This window comes from Daktulosphaira vitifoliae, unplaced genomic scaffold (genome assembly GCF_025091365.1).
Source record: "Daktulosphaira vitifoliae isolate Bord-2020 unplaced genomic scaffold, ASM2509136v1 Scaffold_5, whole genome shotgun sequence".
NCBI lineage: Eukaryota > Metazoa > Arthropoda > Insecta > Hemiptera > Phylloxeridae > Daktulosphaira > Daktulosphaira vitifoliae.
This window is the reverse complement of record NW_026099576.1, coordinates 7,187,091-7,203,797: the sequence shown is the minus strand read 5'-3', so window position 1 is coordinate 7,203,797 and position 16,707 is coordinate 7,187,091. Positions and strand designations below refer to the sequence as shown.

The following is a 16,707-nucleotide window of genomic DNA, read 5'->3' as shown; positions in this document are numbered from 1 at the left end:
ATTAACCGGACAAGTTGGCCACCAAGGAATAAAAATCTTACGTTGGACCGAGTGCGCTTGGGCTGCCAACTTAATAGTCTTACTACGAAGTTAATCAAGATTTATTGAATTAATTGTACAGTTATTGTAAATAACGGGTTATAATATCGGAACTGCCGATTTAAATCTCAATAAAATTCTGACTTTGAAAAAGTTTACCCGTTCCACAAAAATAAAACAAGACCCCAAATAGGCTATAGGCGCCACAACAACAAAGCGTCCAAGAGCAGTCCAATACATATGATTGTGAATGGATAGTTTATGGCCAAAAAAAAAAAAATATATAACAATTATGTTGATCGATCGCTTATACTCGTATAACTTTTTAATGATGCGCGTTTGCTCTGAACCCTTTGTCAGATGGTCACGTTGTCCTAGGTCACATTTACATATTTGAGAGTATTTTATGAGATTCATTATTCATGTAAACATTTCAAATAATGTTTATGGGTCATAGATGAGTTACACATGCTGCAAACAATTCGCCGTATTATTTTTGGTACTTCTTGTAAAAAAATTGATCACCCTTCACATCCTACCTGAGTTGTTTTCAACTATTTGTCGAAAACAAAATGTATGACGTATGAACTTGAATAAATATGTGTTTAGTTCACAAAAAATCATTTCCATGTATTATTTCTACGGTAGCAAACGCATATTATTTTTAAATGTACAAAGTAGCAAAGAAATTTTGATTACTTACAGAATCGAGTAAAAATGTTATTAAATTTATGGAACAATGTTAAAGGTAAGCCTAATAATTGTATCTTTGTAAAATCATCGTTCAATCAGTTTATTATTATGTGATACTTGTTTTACATATCAGTTTGTAAACAAAAACATGTTTATCTAGTCATTTTCCAGTTGAACGTAAGATAAAACCAAATACTGAATAGTCTTACCGTTTTTGTCTAATACATTCTTAATATATTATCACTAGAACCAACATTATAATCTCGTTTTTTAATTATTTCAAAATAATTTTTTGAATATGAGCATAAACAATTTTGAACATTTCATTGCGATTGAATATTCAACAGAAGAGCCAATAATGACCTATTATTATTGAGTTGCTTTTGTCACGATAGTATAGGGTATAATGTTCAAGCCATAAAGGTTCTGAGAACTGATGACTAATTAATTCATTTGAGGTAATGAAAAATTGTAAACAAGTCAGTTATGATTAATACAAGAAAGGTATTTTCTATAACGGTATCGACGTATACAACGGTCGATTATATCAGAAGCCCTTTAAGTTTTTCCATATAACTCGAACATAAACATTTTTGTTTTTACGACTGTGTTAAGAGGTATAGCGATTTTTGCTATTATTACACATCATTACGTCTTGTATTTGTGAATTCGATTTCGGTCAGCACGTATTTCGGAAACAAAAAATGTTTCCGAGATGATAAAAACTCAAACCGCATTAGTAAATAATTAAATATGTCTTCATTATAATAATAATATTACCAATTCGTTTATTTGCTTAACGTGTAAAAAATATTAGCTCGTTTGTTTAACTGAGCTAATATATTTTTACACAAAAATACCTTTAACGTATTTGTAGTAGTACACAACGTCTTTAATAATGAACTTGTTGAATGACATCAGTTTTCTAACTGAATGAAAATATGTCCCGGTCCGAACCGTCACCACCGCGTCCATTATCCGCGTATTTTTTAACTTATCCGGAAACTATAGACACCATATGTATCCAACCGGACTGAGGACAACAAAAAAAAGACAAATACAATTTTTTATGAGCATTTTGCACAAGTCCTCGTTCCTAGAAATCGGTTGAATGCAAAATCGCTTCAATAGACTCGCATAGGTCCTGTACAGCCTGACAACGTCCTGCGACGCCTAACTGTATCGGGACGGGGAAAAAAAATTTCCACTTGCCATCCGCCGAGAGGTTAACGTGACGCGACGGTCAACCACCCGTTGCTATAGACTTTTTGCACGTGTTTTTCATCAGTGGACTTTGAATGAATAAAAATGTGAATTTAGGTTAAGGATTTTTTTTGCCTTTTCTCTCTCGTTCACCAAATACCCAAAAAATCCCGTGTGGTTCGGGTATGATTAAAGACGCGCGCTACGTGAAATTAGGTATAGTATAATACGAACCTCGTGATTTATAACACGTTTGATTTTTGGCTAGAAAAAGATAATGTAAGAACACATTCGATGATTACACCACCCAGCGCCTTCGCATAATATCTCTACGACCCAAACCTAAAGCCAGTAGGAACTATTTCATTCATAAATCTCGTCTACTATTCACACATTATTGTTGCCTCAAGTCAAATTTAGCAAGTGTCAACTAGACTATATTGTGTGCCGCATGCAACTCAGACCTAATCGTTCGGAGATTCATTGGAATTACAACACTGAGAAAAATATAATAAAGCACTTTATTTCGAAAAAATTACAATCCTTGGTGATACATTTACTACCCCTGTTTTTGTTAATTATTGTTCTATCAGTTTAGACTAGAAGCGTGTTAGCGTAACTAAAATGTCAATATTATTATTATTGTTGTTGTTGTTTTTCGTAAAGCAACTGTGTGATTTAAATGCCAATAGAATTCTAACCATCCCACTCCGACTCGAATTAATTACTTTTGTAATCCTAGTCCAATTCCGAATACGGAGCTTAACTTAAACTTTANATTTAAATGCCAATAGAGTTCTAACCATCCCACTCCGACTCGAATTAATTACTTTTGTAATCCTAGTCCAATTCCGAATACGGAGCTTAACTTAAACTTTACTAATCAACAGTAAAAATACTAATTACATTTAAAACCACTTAAAAGATAAATTGAATGTATATTTTAAAACAATATTTCAAGTCGGTTGCCATTTAAAGTTTCTTAATTTCCATTTGCATGTAGCTATTTTTAGTTTATTTATTAATAATAGCGAGTGCAATNACATTTAAAACCACTTAAAAGATAAATTAAATATATATTTTAAGTCGGTTGCCATTTAAAGTTTCTTAATTTCCATTTGCATGTAGCTATTTTTAGTTTATTTATTAATAATAGCGAGTGCAATTTTTTTAATAATGTTTGCGTAGTTGCCCTGATAATGACGTTCAAATCTAACTGCAATTTCGAGAGTGAATTTAAATGTAATGTATTCAGTATGATAAGTAATACTCGGAGAATGAAAATACACCGTGTGGTAATTATAGTGTAATTAATTTAACACAAAATTCGCGTAAAATTTTCAAGTGATACTTGCTAATAGAGTCTTAACATGTCAACTAGTTTAACATTACTTTGAATTTTCGAAGAACAATAAACCTGAACTTAGCAAAAACCCAACTTTAAGATTGTCTTTTATGTCAATTAATAATATTATTATTTAAACTTATTTATTTATACACCGCAATCATTAAATACTTTGGATAAAATAAAAAGGAACAAAATTATATATAATTTAAGCATTGATTATGTGAATTATGAACTAAGAAGAATCTTTTTTATGATTTAAGTTTAAAGCGTTTTATGGTACCAAACTTTTTTATGACAAATAAAGAGGCGTTGACTATAAGCTCATAACGACTTATTAAAACGCATAGACTTTTTATTCAAAGCTGTACGGTTAAATCTGCTTTGTTTCCGGCACCCTGTATGTTAGTTAATAAAAAAATACATATAAAATATGAAATTCTTTCGATCAAGATCAAATACATTCATTTACTTAGTGTTATTTGCTCGCTGTGTATGATTTTGTCGTGTTTGCCTATTACTTGATTTTTTGTTTTATCAATAACACAAGGCGAGCTCATGAACACTTTAATCGTTTAAAATTTGTCTTGACCTATCCACGAACTGCTCCGTGATAAAGAGTCTGATATTCAAAGTAAACACAAATATGTTAGGTAAATGATATTATCACACCGACCTCTTAGACGTGAAAAGCGAATCTTTTGCTACCTTCAACAGAAGCTGAATATTATAAAAAAAAAACATTATTTCACAACATTTGGCTAGATGTTATGCTGAAAAGTGACACAAGTATTTTGAATCATGAACAAAATGAACCAAAATATTATGCAGGTAGTCATTGACCTGACTGTGGAGTGACCGCTGAACGCGGAGAGACATCCTCACTGACCGTAACCTAAATTGAAACTCCAAGTAAAAACCTAATGGTACGTCGACCAGAGATGACTTACAATATTCGCGTTTATGTGTGAAATGAACACTGGACCCCGAACAAAAATTAAAAATAAATTACACTACCGGACGTTATCCGACTGTAGTAGAAATGCCTCCTAATTGAATTTTAATTGATTTAAAAACAATCATGAAAAATAATCTACTTGTAATCGTGTTTGTAAGACTAATAAAATTCATTGTATTTTCGTAGTTGCCTATTATACAAATATTGAGAAACGTAGTAGGCATCGGTCTACTACTCCTTCTTTAGAATTAAGATAAAATTTATCTGAATTTTATTGAACGAAAATGATTATTCATTGCCGTTGTAAATCTTAGTGTCGTTGGTCATCGAGTAGCTCTGCATAGGCAGAAGAAAAAATCCGTTTTACTCGGAAAATCGATAATTGTTTTTAAATTCCGCATTTTATTCAACTACTAACATTATCGGCCATTGAAAACGTTCGCGTATTCATCGATTGGTTTCAGAAAACTGTGCGCCCAACTCTTCAGCCAAGGTAATCTAGACATTGTTGTTTTTAATTTTCCAAGTACACGTTAATTGAATCGTTAACATCGGTAATGTGTTATTTTTTGTACACGAGTCACGCACAATTCGGCTTATACGCGGTAAAGGTTTGCCCGTGTAAAGTTTCCCGGCGTAAGTCTATTGGCTATCAAATATCCAACACGTGATGCATTTATCTATTACTGTATGCCCAGAATACCTTTGCGCGACTTCCCAACCGACCCAACACCACCACCACCACACAGTAGAACAACACATACATGACCGTCATGTGATTTTAACCAGCCAAAAGTTAAGGTTTCAAAACGAAATAATTCCAAACAAAGTTTGGCTTTGTACACGTTTTAAGTTATAACGTGCGTTCAAACAGTATTATATTCGTGTAAGTGTTTACACAACGTGGAACGCAAACACCACTCGCAACACACCCGTTGTCAGGTCTATTATAAAAAAAAGAACCGTACGTTGTTATACGTGCGTCTTCCTCATTGTATATTTTTACATGTTAAAAAAAAAGATCACTTCTAAAGAATTATATTTAACACAATGATGATGATGTGCGATGACTCTTGCGGTTCGTTGTGTGGTCTTGCCCTGATGTTTTTTCGTACACCGAATTCGAATTGGCATCGCATTGACCTTTTTTTTTTCTCACTATTTTACCTTTTTTCTCTTATTTTCAACGCTGCAGAAATTTTCACTTACTTCCTGTGGAGATGGACTAATGATCTATCGGAATTAAAACCCATGTATAACCGGAATTCTCGAATAAAAAACATGTAATCCATATAACTATATAGACCGAGTATACAATTCTTTTATGAATGATTTACAGTTATATTGACGGACCTTTTTGTTTGCAACATTACATTATTGTTTACGATAACGTACTATTATTTTGACATAGTTTTTTTTTTACAACAAATGGCAATTCATTTTTTTCGGGTTCTTTTTTACCGCCTTGGTACTCTTGCGCAGACCCAAATCAAAGTGTTGACCCTGAACAAAACCAAATGATATGAAAAAGAATTGAACTTGTTCATATATCGTATGCTCTACCTAAGATTATTATTTTTTTTGTACAAACGATGCGTTAACTCTGCAAAAAGTTCGATTTTGTCGATAATTTCAATATATTTTTTCACGGTCAACGCAATTTTCAAAAATGTTAAAAATGCGCGACATGAGTCATCAGTAAAACCGCTGTCATATTTCTCTGTTAATAAATATTTATAATAATAAGTTGAATAAATAAACAGTGTAAATACTACAAATATGATTTATCAATTTTTATAAAACAACTTTTTAAAGAAAAAAAAAAAGTAAGCACTAAAATTAAATTATTCTTAACATATTTCATTAATACAATTTTATTTTTATCTATAAAATCAAAAGTATTGATTTTATTAATTTGCTAATGTAAAAGATACATTTCTTTGAAATTAACAAAAATTTGACTAATTAATATAAATCTATAATAAGAATTAATCATTTGTGGCAAATATTTAAAATATATTTTTTATTTTAAGATTAATTCAATGTATACATGATGTTATAAATTTTATTAAACACTTTATTTTACATTGTTTTGTATCACACCTATTGAATGGTTACCATAATTTACCCGTTTAAAATAATTGCCACGTTATGACACGAAAATTCAATTTATATAATAGGAGCACATAAAATGTAGAATTTAAAATTATAAAATTTACAATGGTAATCAGATCTTCAGTTTTTATTTAACACATTTTTCAAAACTAAAACCGATTACGCATAAAACAAATAAAAGTAATTTATCGTTATGAAAAAAAACTTTCAAAAGGCTGTTTTAAAATAAATCTTAAAAAAAATTTAACAGCAGCCCACTTTAATTTTTTGCAACATAAGAAAAACTTATTGATTATCACTTTCAAAGCTATTTCTTTTATAGTTTAACTTTCCATCGTTAAATGAGTAAACAATGCCATGTAATACAATATGTATTAGATTGTTATATCCACTTTTCTACTCGCTTATATCTGTAACTTTTCACAGATCAAACAGTAATAAAAAAATTTTATGATGACTTTAGTATGACGTGTCGTTCAAGTGATAAAAAAAACATCTTTTTAGCTACTATTATGATTTATTCGATTATTAAAATTGATTTTGATTTGATTCAAGAGTATTAAATGAGTTTAATAACAGTATCTTTTACTATTTCCTATATTATTATTATATTAATTATTAGATGCGTTCTAACGGGAAGGTATACCCTGTAAAACCCTAATATCACTTATTATTAGTAAATTTATAGACATAAAATATTGTATAATTGACATTATAATGGTTAATACTCTGAGAGTCGTAGTGAAGTTTTGCATTTTATACTATACACACGAAAATTACATAATTATTAATGTGAAAATTAATTACAAAAATAGTTAGACTTAGTAGGATAATTAGTTGAGTGATTATATTAGTTAAAATAATTAAAAACTAATACAAAATTAACATAAGCAATATTAGTACCCATAATTATAATACTCTATTATATATTATTATTTAAATTACATTTTTGAAATATTGATTAACTTCAATATTTATTGAAAGTATAAAAGCATATTTTTAACAATAATTAATAACATGAACACATGTCACGTGTATATTTGTATTTATGTATAAACATAGGGTTTATCTCTACGTATACACGTGACAAGATAATAAAGTTGTAGTAAAAATAAATTCAATTAAAGTAATTACTTTGGAAGCATTTAAATTCAAAAATGATATAAACTCGTTTGATTTAGCTTTAAAATATTAAGAAATAAGAAAAGATACATTCGTTGATTAAAATATTTTTACTTAAAAAATAAGTTACAACTTTTATACGTCAGCTTTCGTAAGCAATAAATAATCATTTTCAGTAGTTAAATGTTTAAAATGTTATGTAAATACAACATCGTTGATGATTGAAAAACATGTTCTTGCCCCTTTTGAATAAAAACAAAAAGGTCAGTTTTTAAAATTTCTGGAGAAATCTATCCGTTGAGAAAAGACATTTTTTTCGTGTATAAAAAAAAGACCTACGCGTTGAATTTGTAGAGATTATTCAATAAGAATGAAAAAACTGTTTCCTGGTATATGCAAGACTTCCTTGTCACGTTGTCAACAGCCTTTTTTTTAAGAAGTGTTTGAAATGGGTAACGCTAATGGTCTTAAGGTTGTCGCGCTACCTATTAATGTCATCTATTCATGAAATTCCTCATTCTCTTTTTCTGCAAAGGCTTCGGTATAATAATTTACAATATTATTTTCCGGATACCTGCCGTACACTGTCGCCGTAACATCATCTAATCCTGTTAGATGCGTACCAGTATTTTTGCAACTCTCGATTTATTATTTAACTGAATACAGAAGTCATACAAAACAGGTAGAAACACAACGTCCAGTATTTTGCCCGTATACCGATACTGTTTTCTTTAAGGTACATAATCAGTAATTCATATAGGCTACACAGATACATCCGATATGCTTGCCAAAGGTGCTAATAAATCGACATTTTAAATAGAATGTCAAATCCAGTCTACTATCCTGCCAATCGGACAACAAATAAATATACTCGTAAGTATATTTTCGAGTTTTATACAACTTCAGTTTGTTATGGAGTTCTAAGTTTGTTAATTGTCACGAAAAAATTATGTTTCCTTCAACAGTTGAGTACTCCGCGTAAATCTCGGCACAAAAATACAATTATAATCATTGAAATTCTATCAAAGTCTAACCGATAGTAATTCCACAACAGGGACTCGATTAAATTTTTGACGCGGTAAAAAAGGCGGTACTGGAAACTTGGTCAACGAAAAATTACTTAAATATTATTGCCCTCTAACAATGGTACTGCTCTCCGAGTTTATTTTCGACAATGGTCTAATTTTAACGGCGGGAGAAGGCTGGGTTATAATTAATATTGTAAAGCTTTTTTCCTATCCTTTTTGACAATCCTAAAGCGTTGTGCAGAAATCTTTTCACGATTATCTAGTTATCGCCTAATTAAATAGCTTTACACACTACAAAGAACAATTTTATAATGGCCGACAAATAATCATCGCGCTAACAAGATACATTGGGAAATTTTGGGTTAATCAAAAAATAACAAGGACGTTACGAGAAAACAATAGTGTCCGAGACACGGTGTGCTTTTGTGCACGATCATAATTGGCTTAGTGTAACACGGTGTAATAGTTACTGGAAAGAACGGAAGACCGGTAGTTAAAAAAATAATAATAAGTCTTGCGAAAAAGAGAAAAAAAAGCGTCGTAGAACCGTAGGGAAAATCGACGCGGATCAGCCGCGTGTAGTTACTTCCCTACTTCCACCCCATTTGTCGGTGTCCGGCGGTGGTGGGAACGAATTAGGCGGGGCTAACACGCCGGACCCCTCGCCGCCGCCCGCCCACCCATTGTAGACGAGCCGGTTTCCAAAAAATCCGGCAAAACGAACACCACTCTACATCTCAGTGTCATCCGTGTGCGTTGTCAGTGATGTCGTGGCTGTCTCACCAGTAGTTGTTGTTGTCTTACGTATCACGCGGAAAACATCAAGTGTTATTCAACACGCGACGAAAACGCGTCAACACAAACATTGTCGTTTTCAATATCGTTCGCTTTGTGTCCGCGTTTGTGTTGCCGTTTTTTTTTTTTACTTGCACTCTCAATCACCCGATCGTTCGCTGCTGCAACCGACGTGCCATCGGTGAAATTGTTTTGCTCGAACGGCCGTGCGATTCATTTGTCGCTTCTTCCACGGTCGACGTGGCGTAATATATGGTGTTATATGAAAGTCTGATGGCGCCCGTTCTAGGGACCCCAAAGCCCGACCGGGAGCCGTTCATGACATCCACGACGGACATGGACGTGGACATTAAAGGTACAGTTCTCATAAATTCACAATTGTTTACAGTTTTTATCCGACGAAATTTGTTTGTAGAGTAACGTCGTCCGTAGAGTTTTACTTTCGTACTAATTGATAATAAAGTCGACATTCTCATTAATATGTTCAATGTTTTCTTCATCTAAAAATATGACCGTAAAACCCCTACGCGATAAAGTTAATTACCGTTATGACACTATCGCGACGGTTGACCAGCGTTTTTTGTTCGGTGTAAAATCATTTTTTCTGCACTATACTAGCCGTTTGTAAATGAACAACAGAAATTATCACTTTTTAACAGGTAAAAGGTGGTGTTTCAACCGGAAACGTCGTGCGTGTATTATTGACAACGGCGTCGGCCGAACGGTTTATATTTAGACAAATATGATTTACCTAAAGTATGGCCGTGAACGATAAAAGAGTCTTCTCGGTGTTTCTACGTTACATTTTCTGATAACGAACCCGTGCCTACCAAAATATATGTGTGCCTTCTCGGTATCATAATAGTATAACTAATAATGTAATTTCTAAACATCCGTAGAAAAAGGTCAGGTGAACAAAAAAAAATAATCAAGTCCATTATCATTATTGTTATGGTAGTGCAAACATCACGTTGATTTTACAATGTCGCATTATCATGGAAAACCTTTGCCGAGAATCGTAGGTCTATTAGGTTCTTTTAATTTATGTCAACATCCCATCCTTTGGTCTTTTTTAAACCTTCCGATTAATATGCAAAATTGTCTTAAACTTTACACCTAATTATATTGCTGTTACTGTTTTGTTTACAACTGCATTTGAAATTGATAAATAGCTATGTTTTTGATATTACATTATTGTGTAAATATCAATATGTATTGCAATGAATAATATTTTTTGCAACTTTTTACTATGTTTTTATTGAATTCATTTTTAATAGTAAATACAATCTACGTGAATTATATTAAATAGTTAAATGTTATTCAATTTTGTTGTTATCGGTTAATTATATTTTTATTAATTTACTGAAATATGATACAACTTCCTCGATAAGTTATTATTGTTATCCTTTTAACTGTATTTCATCAATTATATGTCCTACAGATATAACTGATGTAATGCGATTAAATTATTTAAATATCGTTTGCGTAAAGCAGCCAAGAAAATGGAAACTACCGTCTCCCTATTATCACTGTTATTAATTAATTAATTTTATAAATTGCCTTGTTATTTGTAAACGTTGAAAGTTAAAACGTTGATAATACATAGAAAATCCCTGTTTTTTTCCTAGTAGCAATAATGAGAATGTTTTTTTTTTTTTCATGTTTACAGGAAGTGTAAATGATGATCAAGTTCATATAGTGTTGAACGCACTTTTGGAACGATACAACCTTGGCCATTTGCCCAGAGACGAACAAGAATTGCGTTCGTTGTTTGTGGACGCGTACCACCGGTTAAAAGACAATTGCGGACCACAACTTCAGCAACGGGAGGCAACGGCACCCACTACCACAGACGTTGTCCTTCTACAGATCATGCGGCAAGTATTCGACCTGCACCCAGACTGGCTGGACCGAAGAAACAACAATCAACCGCCAGCAGCTTCTGCCGCTCCAGCCGTAGACGACGAGACGTCTTCTGTCGCTTCATCCACGTCGTCGTCCAATCCACCGTCTACGGCGTCTTCCCGTCAACGGCAGACCCGACCGTTCAAGTGCACAGTATGCGGAAAAGAGTTTGGCTACAAACACGTGCTACAGAATCACGAACGGACCCATACCGGTGAAAAGCCGTTTGTGTGTTCCGTGTGCCAGAAGTGTTTTACCCGCGACCATCATCTCAAAACTCATGTCCGCCTGCACACCGGCGAAAAACCGTTTTGGTGTCCGCACTGTAACCGGTTTTTCGTTCAAGTGGCTAATTTGCGGCGTCATCTCAAGACGCACACCGGTGAAAGTTCACATCCTTGCGAATACTGTGTCGCTTACTTCGAATCAGCCGCCGAGTTAAAGGAACACAAACGGCAGCATAAGGAAAACAACAAGCCTCGCGGCGTGACCGACGTCAAACCAGCGCAGAAACGAAGAAGAGGCGCCAACAAGGAAGCCACGACAATTTTGCCTGAACAGACTGAACCATCCACGTCGACCCCTTGGTCGCCGGCCGCTCATGGCTCGCCTCCTCCATCGCCACAGAATACCGTTCCGTGCAACTACTGGTCATCACCGCCGCCCCAGCCACAAGCCGCGTATATGCTGCAACCTCCGGCCGGGTCTCCGCCGACGCCCTCTCCGATCGAACAGTATCACTATCTGCAGTTCATCGCCCGATTCCAGTCACCGGAACGTGCCGAATCCAAGTTCAGCCAGTTCCTGTTACCGGAACAGACCGATGTCAAATTGAGCCAGTTCCAATTGCCGGAACAGACCGAACCAGAAGACTTGTCTATCAAATCAAGGTCGGTCGCCGTTGTGGATATCAAGCGGGAATCCATGATGGTCGATATGGCCAGAGCGGATCAACCTATGGACTTGGCTATCGATCTAACTTGTAAATAGCTAGCTCTCAAGACAACCTATTAATTTATTAAAAAAGGATCTCCACGCCATTTATTTATCTCAGCTCGACTTGGTGTGTGTATGTGTGTGTTTTAAATTAACAAAAAAAGAAAAAACTATTTGTCAGCTCAACATTAATTTTTCGTCGGTTAAATTTAGTTTTTCTTTTTTTATTATTATTTTACTTTGTCAGACGTTAATCAAAACAATTCGTGCAATACATTTAAAAATGAATATATAAAATAAAACCTGTACAGCTATTATATTCTATATAGGCTTACATATATATATATATATATATTAAATGTATGTATATTTTTTTTTAATGTAATTTAACAGTTTTTTTTTCAATTAATGTGTTGTTTCGCCCCCATACTTTAACTGTGTCATCTGTACAATGTATTTTATTTTAAATGTTAATTTGGTGCTAGGAATTTCACCAGCACGAAACTGGGACGGGTGTGATTGAATACAAAATTCTGTGTTTGTAAATTTGTAAATAGTAATTTTAATAATGTATTTAAGTATATATATATATATAAATATATATATATATTTTTTTTTCCTGTTTCAATAACATTCCCATTTTGTTATGTAAAGTACAAGTGCGTATGTGATATCATTGTTTTTTTCTAGCCCAACTTTTTTTACTCCTATATTTATAACAATTTAATATAACTAATATATTCTATTATATCAAGTAAGATATTATTTATTCGTTTACCTCTATATCGCCATTGATCTTATGTAATAATAATAATAGTAATTGTATTGACGTGTTGTACAAATTGTCGTAAAGTTAAGACTGAATTTTGTGGGGCACAGCGTTTATAGTGTTGAATGTTGCCCTATTAAGTAATACATTATTTAAATATATATATGTATATATATATATATAGCTATATTTATTCATTTAACTCTGTGGCACTTTGTTGATATTGATTTTTTTTTGGTATGATTTGTATTTTTTATTAAGTGAAAAAAAACCGCTTTAAATGTCAAAATAATCATATTCATTTTTCTATTACCTAATATTGAAATATTTTGAAAGTATTTAACGTTATATACATATTATTTTTATTATTACTCGCATCAATATTATTATTATTATTATTTAATCGGTTGTCAATAATATTTGTGCCATCTTAGAAATTTACTAAGGTATATAATTATTATCATTATTATTAACTATTATTATTATTATTATTATTTAATTGTTGAAGTATTTTGAGTTATGGTCTGAATAAAAGTGCTCAAGTCTTTAAAAATATAACACTTCCTTTTTGTCTATGTATAAACCTAACTGACATCCCGTGAGTCGTGGATTATGACCTATATATAAATGTATATGTGTTACACGTCGCCGTAGAATAAAAATCTCGAATTTCTACGGCCTACCTTTATCCTTTTTGTAAAAAAAAATGTGCCGTTACATCGCGAGCATATGTTCCTCTTTGGAAGATTCACGTACGGGACTATTTTTTTATTTTTTAATGGAAAAACCAAAGAAATCCAAAATGGGTTAATGCGTTGCAAAAAAATAGATGAAAAGTAAAAAAACTCGAAGAGGGTTCAAACAAACCGAATAACCCCTCTTCGAAGAACGGTTCCTTTGCCAAATTAATAAATATATATATTGAAAACCCGTTATGTTCTATGGTTGTGTTTGCAATGAGTGGGTAGTATGATGACCTTTTCGCAGCAGGTACAAGCCAAAAAATGGTTTTTTTCATCAAGCGCATAAAAATACAATATTTTTATTGTGTCTGCGTGTATTTTCGACGTGCACATAAAATATTTACTCATTGGATTCCGATATTGTTTTATTGTTGGAAGTTTTTTTTTTTAATGTTATCAAATTAGGATCCTATTAGTTAAAAATAAACTCTAAGAAATCATTAATTACAAAGTTGAACAAACTACGTCAAAATCATAACAGTTTGAAATAGTTTCGGTTTTGGTATTTAATTAAACACCGCAAGACGGTACTAAATTGATGGCGATTTGTGTTTTTTCTAGTGGTGTTTGTTTTTTATTTTTATTGTCCATAATAAATTATGACGTGTCATATAAACGTCGCAGTCGTTCGCGGTCGCAAGTGCTTCATGACCGGCTTGTGGTGGCCGTCGTTTAAAACGCAATATATTTTCAGACTCGTGGAAGGGTAAAAGTAAATCTAGTGTGTTTAACTACATAGGAAAAAAAAAAATGAAAAACGGTTGAAAAATTATTATTATTATTGTCACCACGTAGCGCGACAAAAACGTTTCCGTATATTATATACGGCACACGCGTTCAGACTTGTATCATAGGAAACGGTTACCTCTTAAATGATTTGTAACCATTTCACGAATGAGGAAACTCCGTCGGTGGTGACACGTACCAACTAAAAAAATAATAATAACAATAAAATAGAAGGTATTCACTCAATAGGCAGCAACCCTTTGTTGCGGATTAACCGGAGTTAATCAACCCCTTTATATCAATTTTTTTTTTTTATTTTAGGGGAGACCGTAGGAAAATAGACTTTTTTTGCTAAAAACCCGTTTCCTGAAACGTGAAATGCTTTGTGATACATTTTGGGCACACGACAATTGAAAGAGTAATAAAGGGTTTTTTTTTTTTTTCATCAACAGAAATACTTTTTACCCCAAACCAGGAAACGTATAGTGTGCTCTGTTGTCTCTGATGGCTCAGTTGTTGAAGTGGGCCATGTGCTGAATCGTTACCCCTCGCCGTACGCCCTCCTCTCGCATAGCCGACGGCGAGTCCTCGGGGCAAAAGGTGGGCGGCTACAGACCACGTACGTATTTGCAGTTATTATATACACACAGAGACGCTCAGTGCAACTGTACATATTATATTATTTTACGAATTCACGGGGAAAACGCATCGCAAACCGTATCAGAACCCGTTTTTTCGATAAAAACTATTTTTTTACCCATTCAATTGCAAAAATAATAGACGTCCCGTTTTGAAAAAAAAAAAAACGCATTGAGAACAGGGTGAAAAGGCTAAACGATGTGTTTTTGTAAAAATTTATATCTGACGAGCCAACGGGCGACTATTTGAACAGTTGCATTTTTTTGGAGGCGGTTTTCGAACGGCTAATTCTTATCGAATGAATATCAAAATGTTTAGCCGACCGTGTTTTTGCTGCCAAACCCGTCCTTGTCCTAGTAACACACTGAGCACATCATGCGGATCGTCGTTACTCGTTCATCGCCGCCCCGCACTTGAATTTGTAATCTAAAAATACATAATCGCGGAAGATGCGACACACATCATTGTCATAGTCACAGTTTACCCGTGTGGTACACACTCGGCTGTGCTCTAACTATAACAACTCGACACGTTTTTGGCTCGTTTACACGACGGATACCATTAAAGAACCATGACCATGACAACAGTGAAATTATTTTTTAAGTCGGCTTATCCTATTTGAAATTTGTAACGTTATGCCGACATAAATTTAACTCGACTGCGGCATTCGTAATGCGGTCGTTAAGTGCCAGCAGGATCATGTACTTTTCTACAGCGTTCGACATGTGAAACGATACAGTAAATGTTTATGTACACCACTTAGTCAAAACGATTGTTGCTGTGCATTACGTACATTTAAATATTATATTTGCGACACACGTTAACCGGATGTGACTAACTGCGGTTAAGCGGTTTCAGGTTCGTACGGAACAAGGGAAGAAAGCACTCGCACTACCCGCGTTTTAAGGGGAAGTAAGAAGCCCACTCCTCTCTCAACTCGTGGGTGAATAAACTATGCACACTCGCACACATGAACAAACCCAAACACGCTTTTTTTTTTTTTTGTATACACACAGCGTAAAACGTCAGGTCTTCAAAATGTTTTTTCCTCGCCATCCATTGTCTGCACTAATTTGTCTTCAGATTTGTACGAGCCAATGTAATTTTTACAAATCTTATTACGACTTTTATTTGTTCATTCTAATTCAACATACGAATAACAATGTTTATAATAAAATTTCTCCATTTATTCTACACAAAACTGGAGAAAATTACATCGATTATATGCGTTCTAGAAGAACTTAATTAATATAATAATCCTTTCAATTTTAACTACATTAAAAAATAAATTATTTAAAACCCCTTGCGTTTAATGTGTTTATTAGTAAGCTAAGTAATAGTCACGCGGACTTTATCGAGTCTAATTATGCCTGGACTCTTTAATATAGCTGATACTTTTTTTTTTAATACACACTCATAAACAATAATAATACAGTCGCGTGATGAGCCCATACGTTATTAGAACAAAAAAAAAAGACCTAACCCCCTATTGTTCGTTATAAATAACCGTTTAAATTTCCGTTTTTTTCCTATGGTCATAAATATAGCCGCTGCATAGGAAAAGACAATAATTATAAATTACACGGAGCCAAAAAAGAGGGTTATATAAAAACAACACAGTATACTTATCGATCGCGTAATTTTTTTTCGCTACACTCCTGTCCGACGACGGTCACCCTTTTTTTTTTAGT

General features: G+C 33.4%; 2 protein-coding genes across 5 annotated transcripts in view; both read left to right on the top strand.

Moving 5' to 3' along the window:
* LOC126908544 (protein SEC13 homolog) overlaps positions 1 to 16,707 on the top strand; it is a 91,627-nt gene that overhangs the window by 52,618 nt on the left and 22,302 nt on the right. The gene's annotated exons all lie outside the window — the stretch shown is intronic.
* Positions 690 to 12,479, top strand: LOC126908532 (protein krueppel-like). Of its 2 annotated transcripts, none has more exons than XM_050690696.1 (2): positions 690 to 787; positions 10,968 to 12,479. In XM_050690696.1, the coding sequence occupies exons 1-2, from the start codon at positions 757 to 759 to the stop codon at positions 12,191 to 12,193; spliced, it is 1,257 nt and encodes a 418-aa protein (XP_050546653.1). In that variant the 5' UTR covers positions 690 to 756; the 3' UTR covers positions 12,194 to 12,479. The 2 variants fall into 2 exon arrangements, with proteins under 2 accessions (XP_050546653.1, XP_050546652.1); XM_050690695.1 differs by lacking the exon at positions 690 to 787 and adding an exon at positions 9,232 to 9,653.

Excerpts from the sequence above, each read along its gene's own strand:
- LOC126908532 (XM_050690695.1), top strand. The coding sequence starts at position 9,551 with ATGGTGTTATATGAAAGTCTGATGGCGCCCGTTCTAGGGACCCCAAAG. Across the intron at positions 9,654-10,967 it reads CATGGACGTGGACATTAAAG|GAAGTGTAAATGATGATCAA; the intron begins GTACAGTTCTCA and ends TCATGTTTACAG.